The sequence below is a fragment of the Crocodylus siamensis genome, chromosome 1 (assembly GCF_052110815.1).
Source record: "Crocodylus siamensis isolate JL-2025a chromosome 1, ASM5211081v1, whole genome shotgun sequence".
Classification (NCBI taxonomy): domain Eukaryota; kingdom Metazoa; phylum Chordata; order Crocodylia; family Crocodylidae; genus Crocodylus; species Crocodylus siamensis.
In genome coordinates, this window is record NC_143395.1 from 243135688 (window position 1) to 243148973 (window position 13286).

General features: G+C 43.2%; 1 protein-coding gene across 17 annotated transcripts in view; it reads right to left on the minus strand.

Moving 5' to 3' along the window:
- The window catches only part of ROBO2 (roundabout guidance receptor 2), a 663916-nt gene extending 652521 nt beyond the window's left edge, over nt 1-11395 (minus strand). For 6 of the 17 annotated variants that reach the window (XM_090059819.1, XM_090059810.1, XM_090059859.1 and 3 more), the window contains exon 1: nt 10559-11394. In XM_090059819.1, coding sequence (XP_089915945.1) covers nt 10559-10613 — 55 coding nt within the window. In that variant the 5' untranslated portion in view covers nt 10614-11394. Of the gene's footprint in view, nt 1-10558 lie in introns of all 17 variants that reach the window. The other 11 variants (XM_090059908.1, XM_090059849.1, XM_090059897.1 and 8 more) reach the window with 4 other exon arrangements.
- Nucleotides 11396-13286: the final 1891 nt, after the last annotated feature.

Below are 13286 nucleotides of genomic sequence, written 5' to 3' on the forward strand. Positions count from 1 at the left end.
ACTGCTGGATAAGAGGAGGCCAGGCTACTGCACTTCTCCTAGCAACCAAAATCACTTAGGGAAAAAGGCATGTTGTCTGCTCAAAGGGGGAAGAGAAGAATTTGGGGTCATACAAAGCCAGACACATGTTCCATTGCATTTGATCCTAAATTGATTGATTGTCAAAAAGGATTCAGTAAACACTAAACAATTCCATTTTATGTGAATGTTAACAATCCATATTAACTAGATATCTGTCCGTCTGCTTGTCATACATTTCATTATGCTTAATGCAATATTCTGGCAATCCCCATTACTATTTTGCTGTTTTTGAATAACACATCACACATTTTTTTCCTTAGAGTGTCTGGAGACATTTTTTTCTTTCATACAGAAATAGACTTATATACCTGAAGTCAGAGTTTTAAAACTGGTAGGACTACATGTATTTTTTTTTAATTTCACTTTCCAAAAGCTTTGACTATATCTTTTGCAGAACTGTATTTTAATTTATTTTTAAATACCTGGCTGGTCTTATTAGGTGCATGCCATATCACACTGCTAAAGACAATAAAATGAAGAAAAGAAAATAGAAGAAAAAGAACACAACAAATTTGTAGTTCAGATATTCATGTGAGCAAACGCACCAGATTGGCTGCCTTGAAATCTGAAGATTATTTCTTAAAATTCAATCTGGAATCAATTCAGATGTAATAGTTTGAGGAGAGAATGCAATAATAGCTTCTCCCCACTCCACAGGTAACATATGATGCTATGCTAAAATGGCTTATTCCCTTCTAGTATAGAAGTCTCATTGGCTGTAGAAACATGAGGACCCAGTAAGACTGTATCAGATGACAGCTTGAGGAACCATGATTACAGGGGATGTACCATTAAAATACTTTTCATAGCTGCTTCTTTACTCTTGACATTTCCACAGCAGTTAAAAAGTACCTCTGGTACCCTCAAATGAAGGGTTCCTCCAGCCCACTTTGCATGAAAAAGATGACAGCTGATGCAAGTTACCTGACATTTTGGATTTAGAAAGGTTAATTTTTTCCAGTCAGTTTCTTTTGCAATCAATGGCTAGTGATTAATAGAAGTGAACTACAGAGTTTACTACATTTTACAACTTGCAGCTAGCTAGCTATTTGTTGTTTGATTCAATTTAATGACAAGCACATTACTGATAAAGTCTACTTGTGTTGGCACACTATGCATTTTCTGTACAACCGCAGGGTAAATATGTACTAAAAGACCACTTGACACAACTGACATGATGGCTTAATTATCTAGGCAAATGCTTCATTCTGTACCAAATGAGACTGTACTTCAATTCTTGGCACCCCTTTTCCTCTCAGGTCAACAATGCATTTCCAAACCTCTGGCTAAGTATACTGTTGCCCCAATTAAACCCTTTGGAGGAAATGAAAAAGAGATAGGGGTGAAAGTGAGACTAAGATTAAGTAAAAAGCTTTCCCAGACCCTTGTCTTTCACTATTGTTGCCTAGAAGAATTCTACCAGAACTGAAAGAGGTATAATCAAGTCTTGCTGAAGAGGTACAATTTAAGAGGCACAAAGGAAGAGGGCAATACTGCAAATGTTAAGTCAGAAAACTGCTCCAACCCGTACTGGGAACAGTGCTCATACAGCAAGCTCCTAAAAATGCTGAGCAGGGTGTGTGAAAGTGCAGAAGTGATGACATGTCCATGAAGTGAAAGGTTCATTATTACAGCCACTGGTTTGGAAGAATTGTGAAAAAAAAATGTACATAGGGAAACCTAAAAGCACAGTCTTTCTTAGCTTTCAAACCCACACTACAATTGCCAGAATTACACAAAGGTTTGCTACCACCAGTTATCAGAAAAGTTAGGTCAAGCTACAATTTCTGGTTGAAGAAACTATGGGAAACTGGGTTTTACCCTGAAGCTAAGAAAGGAAGCTAAATAAGATTCAGTGGTTTTAAACAAGTTAAGCTTTGAAGTGTTGGGGTTTGATTGAACTCAGATTGAAACTTAGAAAGCAGAAGAATGTCTGTGTGGAGAATGTCTGCCACCTGTCTAAAGCAACCCTCCCCTCCCCAGCCCCCCGCACCTCCCCCAATAATAAGACAGAGTGAACATAAATGTTAACTTACACAGAGCTTTAGATGTAAGCCATTATTTACTGAGTTTATGTAGAATATACTTAACTAAATAAACAGCAAATTTATTCAGATCAGTATCTTTCACCAAAACTTTAAAATTAACATATTCCCATCACAATGGTCAACAACATAAATGCATGAATACCAAATAAGGCTTTACCTGCCAGCATAATGGCCTCACATGGGTATTCTTGGTGTAGTTTGTATCAATATTTATGACAAGCACATTATAGATAAAGTCTACTCATGCTGTCACTCTACAGTATTATCAGAATGTGTAAATACATACTGCAAAAACACCTGCCATAACCAACATGGGGGCTCAATTATCTAGGTAGATATTTTATTCTGTAACAAAAGAGTTTGTGCTTCAATTTGTGGAAACAGTATGTTTCCAAATCTCAAGGCAAGCTGTTACTCAGGTAAACCGCTTGAGGGAAAGATGAGATGGAATGAAAGTGGACTTATGGTGTAATTTATACACTTACTTATACACAGTTTTATTTCTACAGGAGCAGGGGACAACTGTGACAAAGGTGTAGGGCAGATGGTACAGGCATCACCTATTTTCACCTCACGAAAGGCATCAGGAAGGAAACTGCTCATGCCACTTCAATACACGGGAGATCCAATTGGTTAAATATGCCGAGTTTTAAACTTGTAGATAGGTAGGTGTATGGCAAGAGCATGGTTGCACCCACTGCAATGCTGGGTAATCAGATAGGGATTTCATGTTGCATCCCTTAAAAGGGATGGTCACTGCAGTGCCTCAGCATATTGTCTACAAAAATAAATGTGCCACCACTAGTAGAATCCCTCCAGGCACTACCCCCCAACAACCCATACAACTATGGCAGCAGATGCTCCGGTTCAGCTCGGATGCAAACAATGTGGACTTCTGTGAAGAAATCCACTTCACCGTGACACTAAAAGCAAGATGCTAGTATCGCCTGTGCTTCCTTATTTTATTTCTTCTCAATGATGAGAACTGGGATCAGCGCATCAAGCTTTCAACTTCACTTGTCAAACCTGGGATCAAAACTGTATTGTCAAAGACCCAGCTGTCCTAAACTACTCAATGTACTCTTATCAAAACTCAGCCTTAACTGGTTTTCTACAGCAGACCCATGAAAAAAATTATTCATCGAACAAGTCTACAGATGACACAAGAAGAAAATAAAGACATTTTTCCTTATTAATTGCCTGTGTCAGAGGGAGTAACTGTGCTTTACAAAATGCATTCATGCCCTTCTTTAATGTCTAAGAGGTCAAATTCACTTCCAAACTACAGATACTCTTTACCAAGCACCTTAACACATGTGAAACTGTGATAATAGGCTAGCAAGGACCATGGAGATATAGGAACAAGCAAGGCTGAACGGCCTTACAGTCATTAAGTTCATATTGTGAACTAAGAGCACCCATGCATGTGCTCTGGGGTTGGGGGCAGGGGGAGCTTTTAATAAAAGTGGCTCTCAGGAGCTGCTCTAATTAAAAAGCCTGCAGCATCTTGTGTATTCAGCATCTCGTGTTTCAAAATGGCAGCAGGGGCAATTTAACTAAAGCTCATGCAATGAGATTTAGTTAAAGCGCCCCACTGCCATTTTGAAACACAGGACGCTGAATACACAAGACGCTGCAGCACGCTGGAACATTCTGATTAGAATGCTCCAGCAGACTCGATTAATCAACTCTGCTTCAGCATGTTCTAATCAGAAAGCACAGAAGCACATGTTGAAGTGCCCTAAAATACAGTGCTTTGATTGTGATGATTGAAGCTATCCTTCTCTTTCAAGGTTCCAGCTCTTACTAGGGTCAATGGCAAAATTCCTATTACTTTTAAGTGGGGCAAGATCAGGCCCTAAATTAATAGGTCTTCTTTAGTTAATCTTGTTTATCTATACACTAGTTTATCTACACAAAACTATTAATTGCTGATCATAACAATACATTACTTCAGTGAAGAATGAGCTAGAGGGGAGGGAATGCTCAGGGCCTCGGTAGACTTTATTCTGCAAGCCAGAGGCGGGCAATTATTTTGGGAGGAGGGCCACTTACTGGGTTTTGGCAAGCTGTCAAAGGCTTCATGGGTACCCCCACCCCTTGATAGGTGTCCCACCCCTGGTTGCCATCTTGTGACTAGAAGTCTTGCCCCTTGCCCCCAGAAGTACTCCTTTCAGCAAAGTGTTTTGCCATCTCAGAACCAGAAAAATACCAAATTATATTCTAAAAAGCGAGCATCTAAAACATTGTGTGGGTGCATGTGTATAGGGAGGGGGGGACTCACCCTACAAAACACCCCGCCCCCAAGGTACCAGTTCAGGCCCCATGCTCCCATAGCAACATAGCTAGAAGCCAGGTGATGCTGCAGAGGTGCAGGAGGCAGGAAGGCAGGGAAATGGCTGGGGGTGGGGCAGGGTTAGGCTGCTGCATCCTGCTGCCAGCTCCCCTTGGGTCCTACTGCTCATACTTCCAATCATCTTTGACAGGCAGCCAGGAGCAGATAGTTTCTGATTTTTTAGGGGCCTCGCAGGCTGGATAGAATGCGCTAGCGGGCCAGATCCTGCCCACAAGCTGTATTTTGTCCACTCCTGCCAAACTGAGCAACTGTTAATCAGCTTAGTGTTCTTCCACTAAGTTAAACAGTTGTACAGGCAAAAAACCTGCTTTGACTATCCTTCACCTATACAGCTGTGACTTGTTACTAGCAGCTTGGTGAGCAGAGACAGGACCAGGACTCGATCACTGCTCCCGTTGGGCAGAGAGCAAGCTTCAGGGCTGCAACAAGTATGGGGGTGAGGAAAGAATTGCCTCCACCTGTTCTTTGAGCTGCAGACACCCTACCCGGCCACAGACAGCCTGATTCTCCTGGCTGGCAGCAAGCAGGTGGTGGGGAGGAATTCCTCCTGTGCTTGCTACTTCCAGTAGGCAAACCAGGGATGTGCTGTGGCTGGCTAGGGTATCCCCAGCTTCCTGCACTTGTGTGGAAAAGGCTTGGGCAACATGAGGCGAGTGCCGCAGCCCTGAAGCTCTCTTGCTCTGCTTGCCTACTGCATTCTGGGATCCTGAAGGACTTCAACTTGGACAGAATAGCTGTGAGATGTGGCCACAAGGTAATGGAACAAGAGCAAAATGATTTGCTTTTGGAGATCATCCTGCCCTGGAGCGGCATAACTATAAGCTGAATAACAAATGTTTTAAACCACATAGAAGGTATTAACGTGTGACCAGTCCAAGGGTTAAGAGATCCCTGCCTAAACTTACTGTGTAACAAGGCCCTTAAATCTTGACCTTGTTTCTGAAGATATTCTATAGTATATGCTGTGTACTGGAAGGGGATCTAAAACTAAAGACGAGAAAATTAAGCCCCAGTTGTAGGCATTGTTAGTCTTGGTGCAGCACACTGAAGCCACAGTTCTTCTATGTTAAGGTTTACTGGACTGGGCCTTAAAAAAAAAAGAAAAAGAAAAAGAAAAAAGAAACCCCCGTGTTATCACTTACTGGTGACTGAAGGTTAAACTCTGTATACTTCCACACTCTAAATGCTAGAGGGAAACAACATGAAAACAAAATGCAACAGACATTTCCAAGTGTAGGAACTGCAAGAGCAAGCATCCTGTATTTTAGCAAACACTTGCTCACATGCAAGAAATGATATTTCAATTTAAGGAGACAAAACATTTCTTTATTTATTTGGCAAAGGTGAAGACTTCCTTTCTTCTCCACACAAAACAGAGAGATTCCTATAGAAATTCAGAAATGAGCACCATTAAGCATCAATTCTATGTCTAAACAGCATCTATAAGTTTGGTACAGGAGGTACAGAGCCAGATGGCAGCCAAAGAAAGTGCAAACTCTCCCATACCAGCTGAAATAACAGATAAAACCTGACAGCAGTGACCCTCTTAGCATGGCTAATGTAGAAAGTGCTGAACCCGTTAGCAATGTATTTAGCAGAGATCAATATTTGTATAGTTAGTCCAGGGTAATAAATTGATAAAATGCATCAAACAGCATTCTCTTCAGTAGTTTAAACTAAAACAGTTCAACAGTCGGCAAATCATGTTCTGGGCAATGCTGTGACCTTCCAGACAAGCACATCCTAGATGCTAAGGCCGGGAAACATAGTTAACTGGATGCGTCCGAAAAAGCCATCCCATAACTCTGCACTTTCTCCCCTGAAAGTGGAGATTTTTTCAATAGATTTTCTGTAGTGTTCATGAAGGTCTCCCTGCCACTTTGTCCTCTTACAACCCATTAATCCATTTATCTGTTCCACTCCAAAAATTAGACTTCTAGAAGCAATGCCATCCTACTTTTCTACGCGGAAGACTTCTTCAGGAAGGGCTGCTGTAATGGTACACACAATCCAGAAAGCTGTTTAAACAGGGGTGGGGAAAAAGGTTTTAAAAGAATTATTTGATATCATACCTTTTTATTGGACATTAGATGAATTTTCCTAAAAGCCAGATCCACTGAGATGCTCACATATACACACCCTATGCCACTGCCCCAGGCTCATTTTCTCATGTCCTATTTCATATGCATGCACACTGCTGTAATAATGCCTCCCTAGACACAAAGTAGGAAAAGCAACATATCAAACCCCCAAATTAGCAAAGCACTTCACCACATGCATAAATTCATTCCTATTCAGGGATTACAGACTTGAGAACATGAGCACATGATTAACTTTAAGCACATGCTTCAGACCTGTTAACTTCAGCGAGACTTTCGATCAATGGGACTGAAGCACGTGCCTCAATGCTTTGTAGAAGCAAGACTTAAGGAGGGAAAGGTAACTGAGTTTACCAGGAACAAAAGTGCAAGCTGTATATTTAAAATACCACTTAAGTCATTAAAATGCACACATTCCTCTGAATCAAAGATCACCCATCAACAACCAAACCCACATGAAACATCAAGACCCTGTCAACACAAATGCCGATTGGAAGGATACATTTTAGGCTTATATGTAATCTGTTTTTTGATATGTGTGATCTGCATAAGGCCATAGACATTTAGCCTGCTGTTGGGAAGCACAGTTTGCAAAAATGGGGCAGAAAATTCAGACTTGTATTTTACATTCATATTTTTCATTAAGAAAATAAAAAGCTCCAGAATTAGATATTAGTGGGGGAAACAAATGCTAAATAAAACAGTATTTTTCCTTGAAGGTGTTGTTTTTTAATATCAACCAGACTGGAGTGTTGCACTTGCAACAGGACAATGGATTTAATTCAGCTTTAGTGTAAAAGGTTTCAAATTCCCATTGACAGCAAAGAAAGTTGGACCATGGTTGAGTAAGACCCACTGAGACTATTGCCTAGTATTTAACATCTGCTTATCATCATATCTGTGGACAAATGTTTGTGCACTTCTCTAGGTGGCTGCAGTTTCTTTTCCCCATTCATCTCCATCAAAAAAGCTCGAACTTCAAAAACCAAAGCTTCAAAAAATAAGCCAATGAAAGAAAATTATGTGGAATCAGCACTTTTAACCCTGACATCAATTGGCTTATTTTGAGGTATGTACACTGTGGTAGAAGATACATTTCATTTTTCAGAATTGGCCCCAAGATTGATTGCTAAAGAAAAAGAAGAGAGAATTACAGTTATTCCCTGAGCAGACTGCAAAGGATATAGGCAGGGCTGCATGAAAATCATAAGCACAATAAAAATCACACATTTTCTGCCATTTTCATGGAGCTCTGCAATTTTCAGGTACTATAACAGCCCAGAGACAGAAAATAACTTTACAGGAAAAATTACCATCTACATCTGCACCACCACCACTATCTTAGCACTGTGTGTAACCCTACTTGTGAGTCACTGAACAAAACTAATGTCACAGCAACAGAAAAGAAGGAATAGCCATTATGTCTCAGCCAGTCCTGGGTATTTCTCTCCATTTGAAATTCATGCTAAGAAAGTATATAAAAAATAATAATGTTAAGTATGTTAAAAGCAATCCTTCAAATAGAGAAAATAGCCCAAGGATTTAGCTAACGAGTGGGTGTTAGCCCACATTTTAGCTTACCTCTATATTTTTTTTTAAATGAACTAATCAACTATTCCTACATGTAGGCATTTTTCAGATCAACTACATTTAGATTTATTTGTAAAACTTTTTTTTAAAAGGATCATCTGTATCTTTTCAAAGCAACCAGTGGTACCATGTTACCCTAAGTTGATCCCATAATTACTATGCACCTATGGGGGGCAAAAGGGACAGCATGCCAAGGTTGCATGGCAGCATTTCTTCAAAGCTACTTGTTAGTCATCATGACAATAAAACCTTATCTGTACTCTGTCATGATGTGCTATCCACAAGGCATTATACAACAGTATTTTAAACCTGCTAATGTAAGCAATATTGACACTGCCCCTACATAATCTTCCCATGAAATGAGAGAATCCCATCTATTATTGGCAATTTAATACAATTTTCAGTGGTCCAGCTCTGCATTACTTATATACTTCACCTGCTTCCCTCCCTTGTCCTGTGCTACATCTGAACAAAGGTTTTAGTTGTGTTCCCCATGACAAAAACAGAATAAATTATGTCGTGCTCCTGTCGTTCCAGCAAGCTTGTTAATTGCATTTGTTTCGTATATCTCCAAACAGCCTGGTACATTAATTACATTCTGTAACACCAAGCTCCTCTGATTCACTCTGTCACTTCCACTGAGCACTTTAATTGTATTCCTTCTAGCTACACACAAATTTTAAACACTTACTAATAATTACATTTCTGCAGCCCAATGTTTACCATGTCTATACATGTGGAATATACATATACAAGGCAATATTTGTTGCCTTGAATTGGTGAGTCATAATGTTTCAAAGAGAAAAAAATAGCACTTGTAACTAATGGATATAAGTGGTCTATGCAGAAAGATGTACAGTACTTAGGATGCACATACATTACACAAAAACTTATTTTCTTCCCAACAGACCACACTGATTGAAGGGTAAATTGCATAGCACATTATACAACTCATGTTCAGCAATACTTGCATGTCTCCTACTGTTAGCTTTGGGGGGAGGAGGGGGGGGGTGTTTTGCCTCCTGTCTTGTTGGGGACAGAGATACCCAAGCTGCCCCTGTCTGCAAACAATAATTCAACAGTCTGTAGAGGCCTCACTTTGCTTCTGATACAGGGAATGATTTCAAGTAGCAGCCTCCTGGAACAAAGTTTCCAAGAAAAATGGCTAGTGTCCCAGAAGGCAGATTCATCTCAAGTCCAAAAAGCTTGTTTAAAGTTAATATCCAAATAGGACAGCCACACATTTGGTACCACTACACACCACACACACACACACAGAGCGGTAGAGCTGGTAGTTGGTGTGTATGCATGTGTTTGGTACCACTACATACCACACACACAGAGTGGGATAACTGTGGTTGTTGGGGGGGGCAGGGACACACGTGTGTGTGTGTGTCTGTGTGTGTGTGTGTGTGTGTCCGTCCTTCTGCACTGTGCCACACACAGAGCAGCAATCTTCCCCCCCAACAAGCAAATGCAGAGCCATCCCAAAAGGAACCCTCTCCAAAATGCTGCTGAGTCTCACAACAAAGATCGTCTTGCAACAACGGCCAAGGATATGGAACAAGAACCAGAAGTTGAAAAAAAACATCATGCCTAAGGATATTAGTCTGGTCTTGAGAGACTTGCTGAAAGTAGGGGGAGACACCTACAGCACCTGTTCAGCATCTCTATTGTTTTGGCTCACTCCCAGGAGAGCTTTCTCTCTACGAGCCTGCCTGGCTTTGGTGCTGTCCTTTCCTCTGCACACCCCACCCTCTTTGGTTGGCTTCCCTTGACACTGCATTTCCAGTCAAGTCACCCCCATGAGACCCTTCCCCACTCCTCCTGCCTGCCAGCAGATACAAAGGGATCATTCAGGGGCTCTGCCAGTTTCTATTCACCTTGCCAGAATCTGAGCAAGCCCTTCCTACCCTTCCTTAAACAAAAAAAATAAAATTAAAAAAAATATATATATATCAGTGGTTACCAAAAAGTTTAACAATAGAAGTGGGCAAAAACATCCACAGATCCAGGTTGGCATCTCTGAAAGATTCCCCACTCTTACGCGGGTTTTTTTCTTATTCCTTTCTTTTAGCTTGACATTTTCCCCATTCATAAACTACTTTTCCATTCATTTGGCAAATAGGAAGGTTGCTTATCAGAAACATGCATAACCCCCTTCTACTCCTTCCCCCTGCCATCCCAACTCCCTTTTTTTCCTTAATGCCATTTCTTCAGCAGAAACAAAACTTGATGTGGATCCCATCCCATGAAAGCTTCCTAATATTCTCCATGTGCTGTCCCAAATCAGAGTCAGATGAAGAGAAATGCTGCAAAGAGATGACAGAGGAGGATAAAACAAACAAACGAAAAAAACCAAACAACCAACTAGGCACACTTACCATGGACTTGGAAAGAGATACATCCAAAGAGCAGGAGTGGTGTCAGCAGACCCATTTTGACATATTAAAAGCAATCCAGATCACTTGAGAGATCAATCCCAAAGACCACCCCCCACCAAAAAAAAAAAAAAAAAAAAAAGAATGTGATGATAATAATAATAATGAAGATGATGATAAGAAGAGGTAGGTCCAAAAGTTTAGACTCTCCTAGCAGTTCATTAAAGTGAAGGGGCAGGGAGAGGGCTATTCAAGGCAGACGCTGCAGCTGGAAAGGTCTTGGATGTGACACTTTTAGATCCATCCAGATTAGAGAGCTCCAAAAAGACTCCTTTTTTTTTTTTTTAATTTGTTTGGGGTTTTTTGTTTGGTTTTTTTTTTTTGCACACAACTGCTGGCTAAAATTCCCCCAGGCCGAGCCGAGGGGCTTATTCAAGGGTAGCTAAAGCTGTCCATGGCAATCCAAAAGCCAGGTCTTTCTTCGGAGCTAATTCCTAGAAAGTGCTCCACAAACTTCTCAGCACTTTGCCGGGGTAAAAACAAAAAAAAAAAAACACCAGTGGCTTGGCTGGGCTCCCTCTCTCTCTGCCAAATCAGTTGAGACTGCAGAGCTCCTCACTTCACTTCCATCCTAGGGAGGTGCAGGCAGGAGTGAGGAGAGGGGCAGCCCCCCGGGCGGGCTCTCCGCCCCGCGCTGCGGCGGGCGTGTGCGGAGCGCGGGGAGAGGCTGGCGTGTGAGCTGCTGCGGCGGCGGCCCCGGCAGCCGGCCTCCTCCTCCTCCTCCTGCTGCTGCTGCTGCGGGCACAGCGGCTTGCAAAGAAAGGGAGGAGAATGAGAGCGAGCTGCAGCTCGCCCGCCCGGGGAAGGGGGGGTGGGCTACAGCGCGGCGCTCCACACCCACTCGCGCCTCGTGGGAGGTGGGGAGGGACCCGAGACACACCCGTCCGCCCCCCGCAGCCTTTGGGCCCCCAGGGGAGCCACCCTCACCCCTCGCCCTAGCGGGGACAGCGGAGTGATGCATGGGGGGGGGGGGGGTTAAGAGAAACCCGGCTGGGCAGCGCGAGCGGCGCGGGTAAAGCCCGGTACGCTGCAGGGGCTGCGCCTCCAGTGTCGAGAGCGCGGCTGGGAGCACGTGTGAGGCCGGCTGGCTCGGAGCTGCCGCCTGTTCGTTGGCCCGGCTGAGGGGGGAGCAGGCCTGCGAGCCGCGCGGGCTGTCAGAGCGCGAGCCTGGAGGTCCCCCTGCTGGCGCAGCGCGCGCACGGCTCGCTCGGCTGCCGCGGCTCGCTCTTTTGTTCCGGCGCCGAGCCGCCGGGCGCAGGTGCTCTCCCACGCACCCTCCGGGGACACGGGGCCGCGCCGCCCGCCACGGCCCGCGCAGCACACGCACCCGCTCCTCCAGCAGGGCCACTCGCACGCAACACGTATCAATACACACACACACTTCTCCAATAACACCTACTGGCATGCCCACTCACTTGCAGTGCGCACCTTGAACGGCACACATCAGCATACACGCACACACTCCTCGAATAACGCGTGTCAGGCTACCCACTCGCACACAACGCACACCTCAAATGGCACATACCAGCATATGCACGCACACCCCTCGAATACCACATATCGCATACCCACCCACACACTACACACACCTCCAACGGCACATAGCAGCATACATGCGCACACCCCTCAAATAACACATACTGGTATGCCCACTCACAATGTACACCTTGAACAGCACATCTCAGTATGTGCACACACGCTCTTCAGATAACACATACCAGCATAGCCACTCACACACACAACACACACCTCAAACAACACACATCAGCATACACACACATGCTCCTTAAATAAGACATACCATGCAACAGGCACCTCGAACAGCACGTATCGGCACACAGTCACTTCTCAAATAACACATACCGGCACACCTGCTTGCATACAACACACACCTCAAACAGCACATATCAGCATACACATGCACACCCCTCAAATAACACATACCAGCATAGGTACTCACACATAATGCACACCTCAAACAGCACATATCAGCATACACACACTCACACTCCTCGAATAACACACACCGACATAGCCACCTGCACACAACACACACCTCGAACGGCACATATCCACACACACACACTCCTCAAATAACACATAGTGGCATACCCAACTCACAGCACATTTCAAACAACACGTATCAGCATACACCCCCCCATAAAACATACCAGCATACCCACACACACACAACATACACCTTGATCAGTACATATCAGCATACTTACAGACTCCTCCCTCAAACAAGACATACCAGCATACCCACTCACACACAATACACACTAGGTGATCAACACACACATACCTGCACATATCAGAACAGTGGATACTTTTAAACATGGATGTCAGTGCCAATCCCTTACAGTACGGGGGGGGGGGGAGTTTGTGAGGACAGATCAGTGATAACAAAGGAATCATGCACTACCAGAATAAAACAGAAAACTGCACTGGATTATTCCAGTGCACTAAAAAACTTGCTCCACTTTGGAAAAAAAACTTTCAACAAGTACTTCCATTTTCATTCACTACTGGTGAACAGTCCCCTATGAAAAACAAAATGTTTTGGGCAAATATAGCACACTTCCATGCTTTATTTATGACCAGAACATTGAAATTAAAGATGATTTTAAATAATTATAGCAGATACCTGTTAAAGGGGAAGAGAAGAATT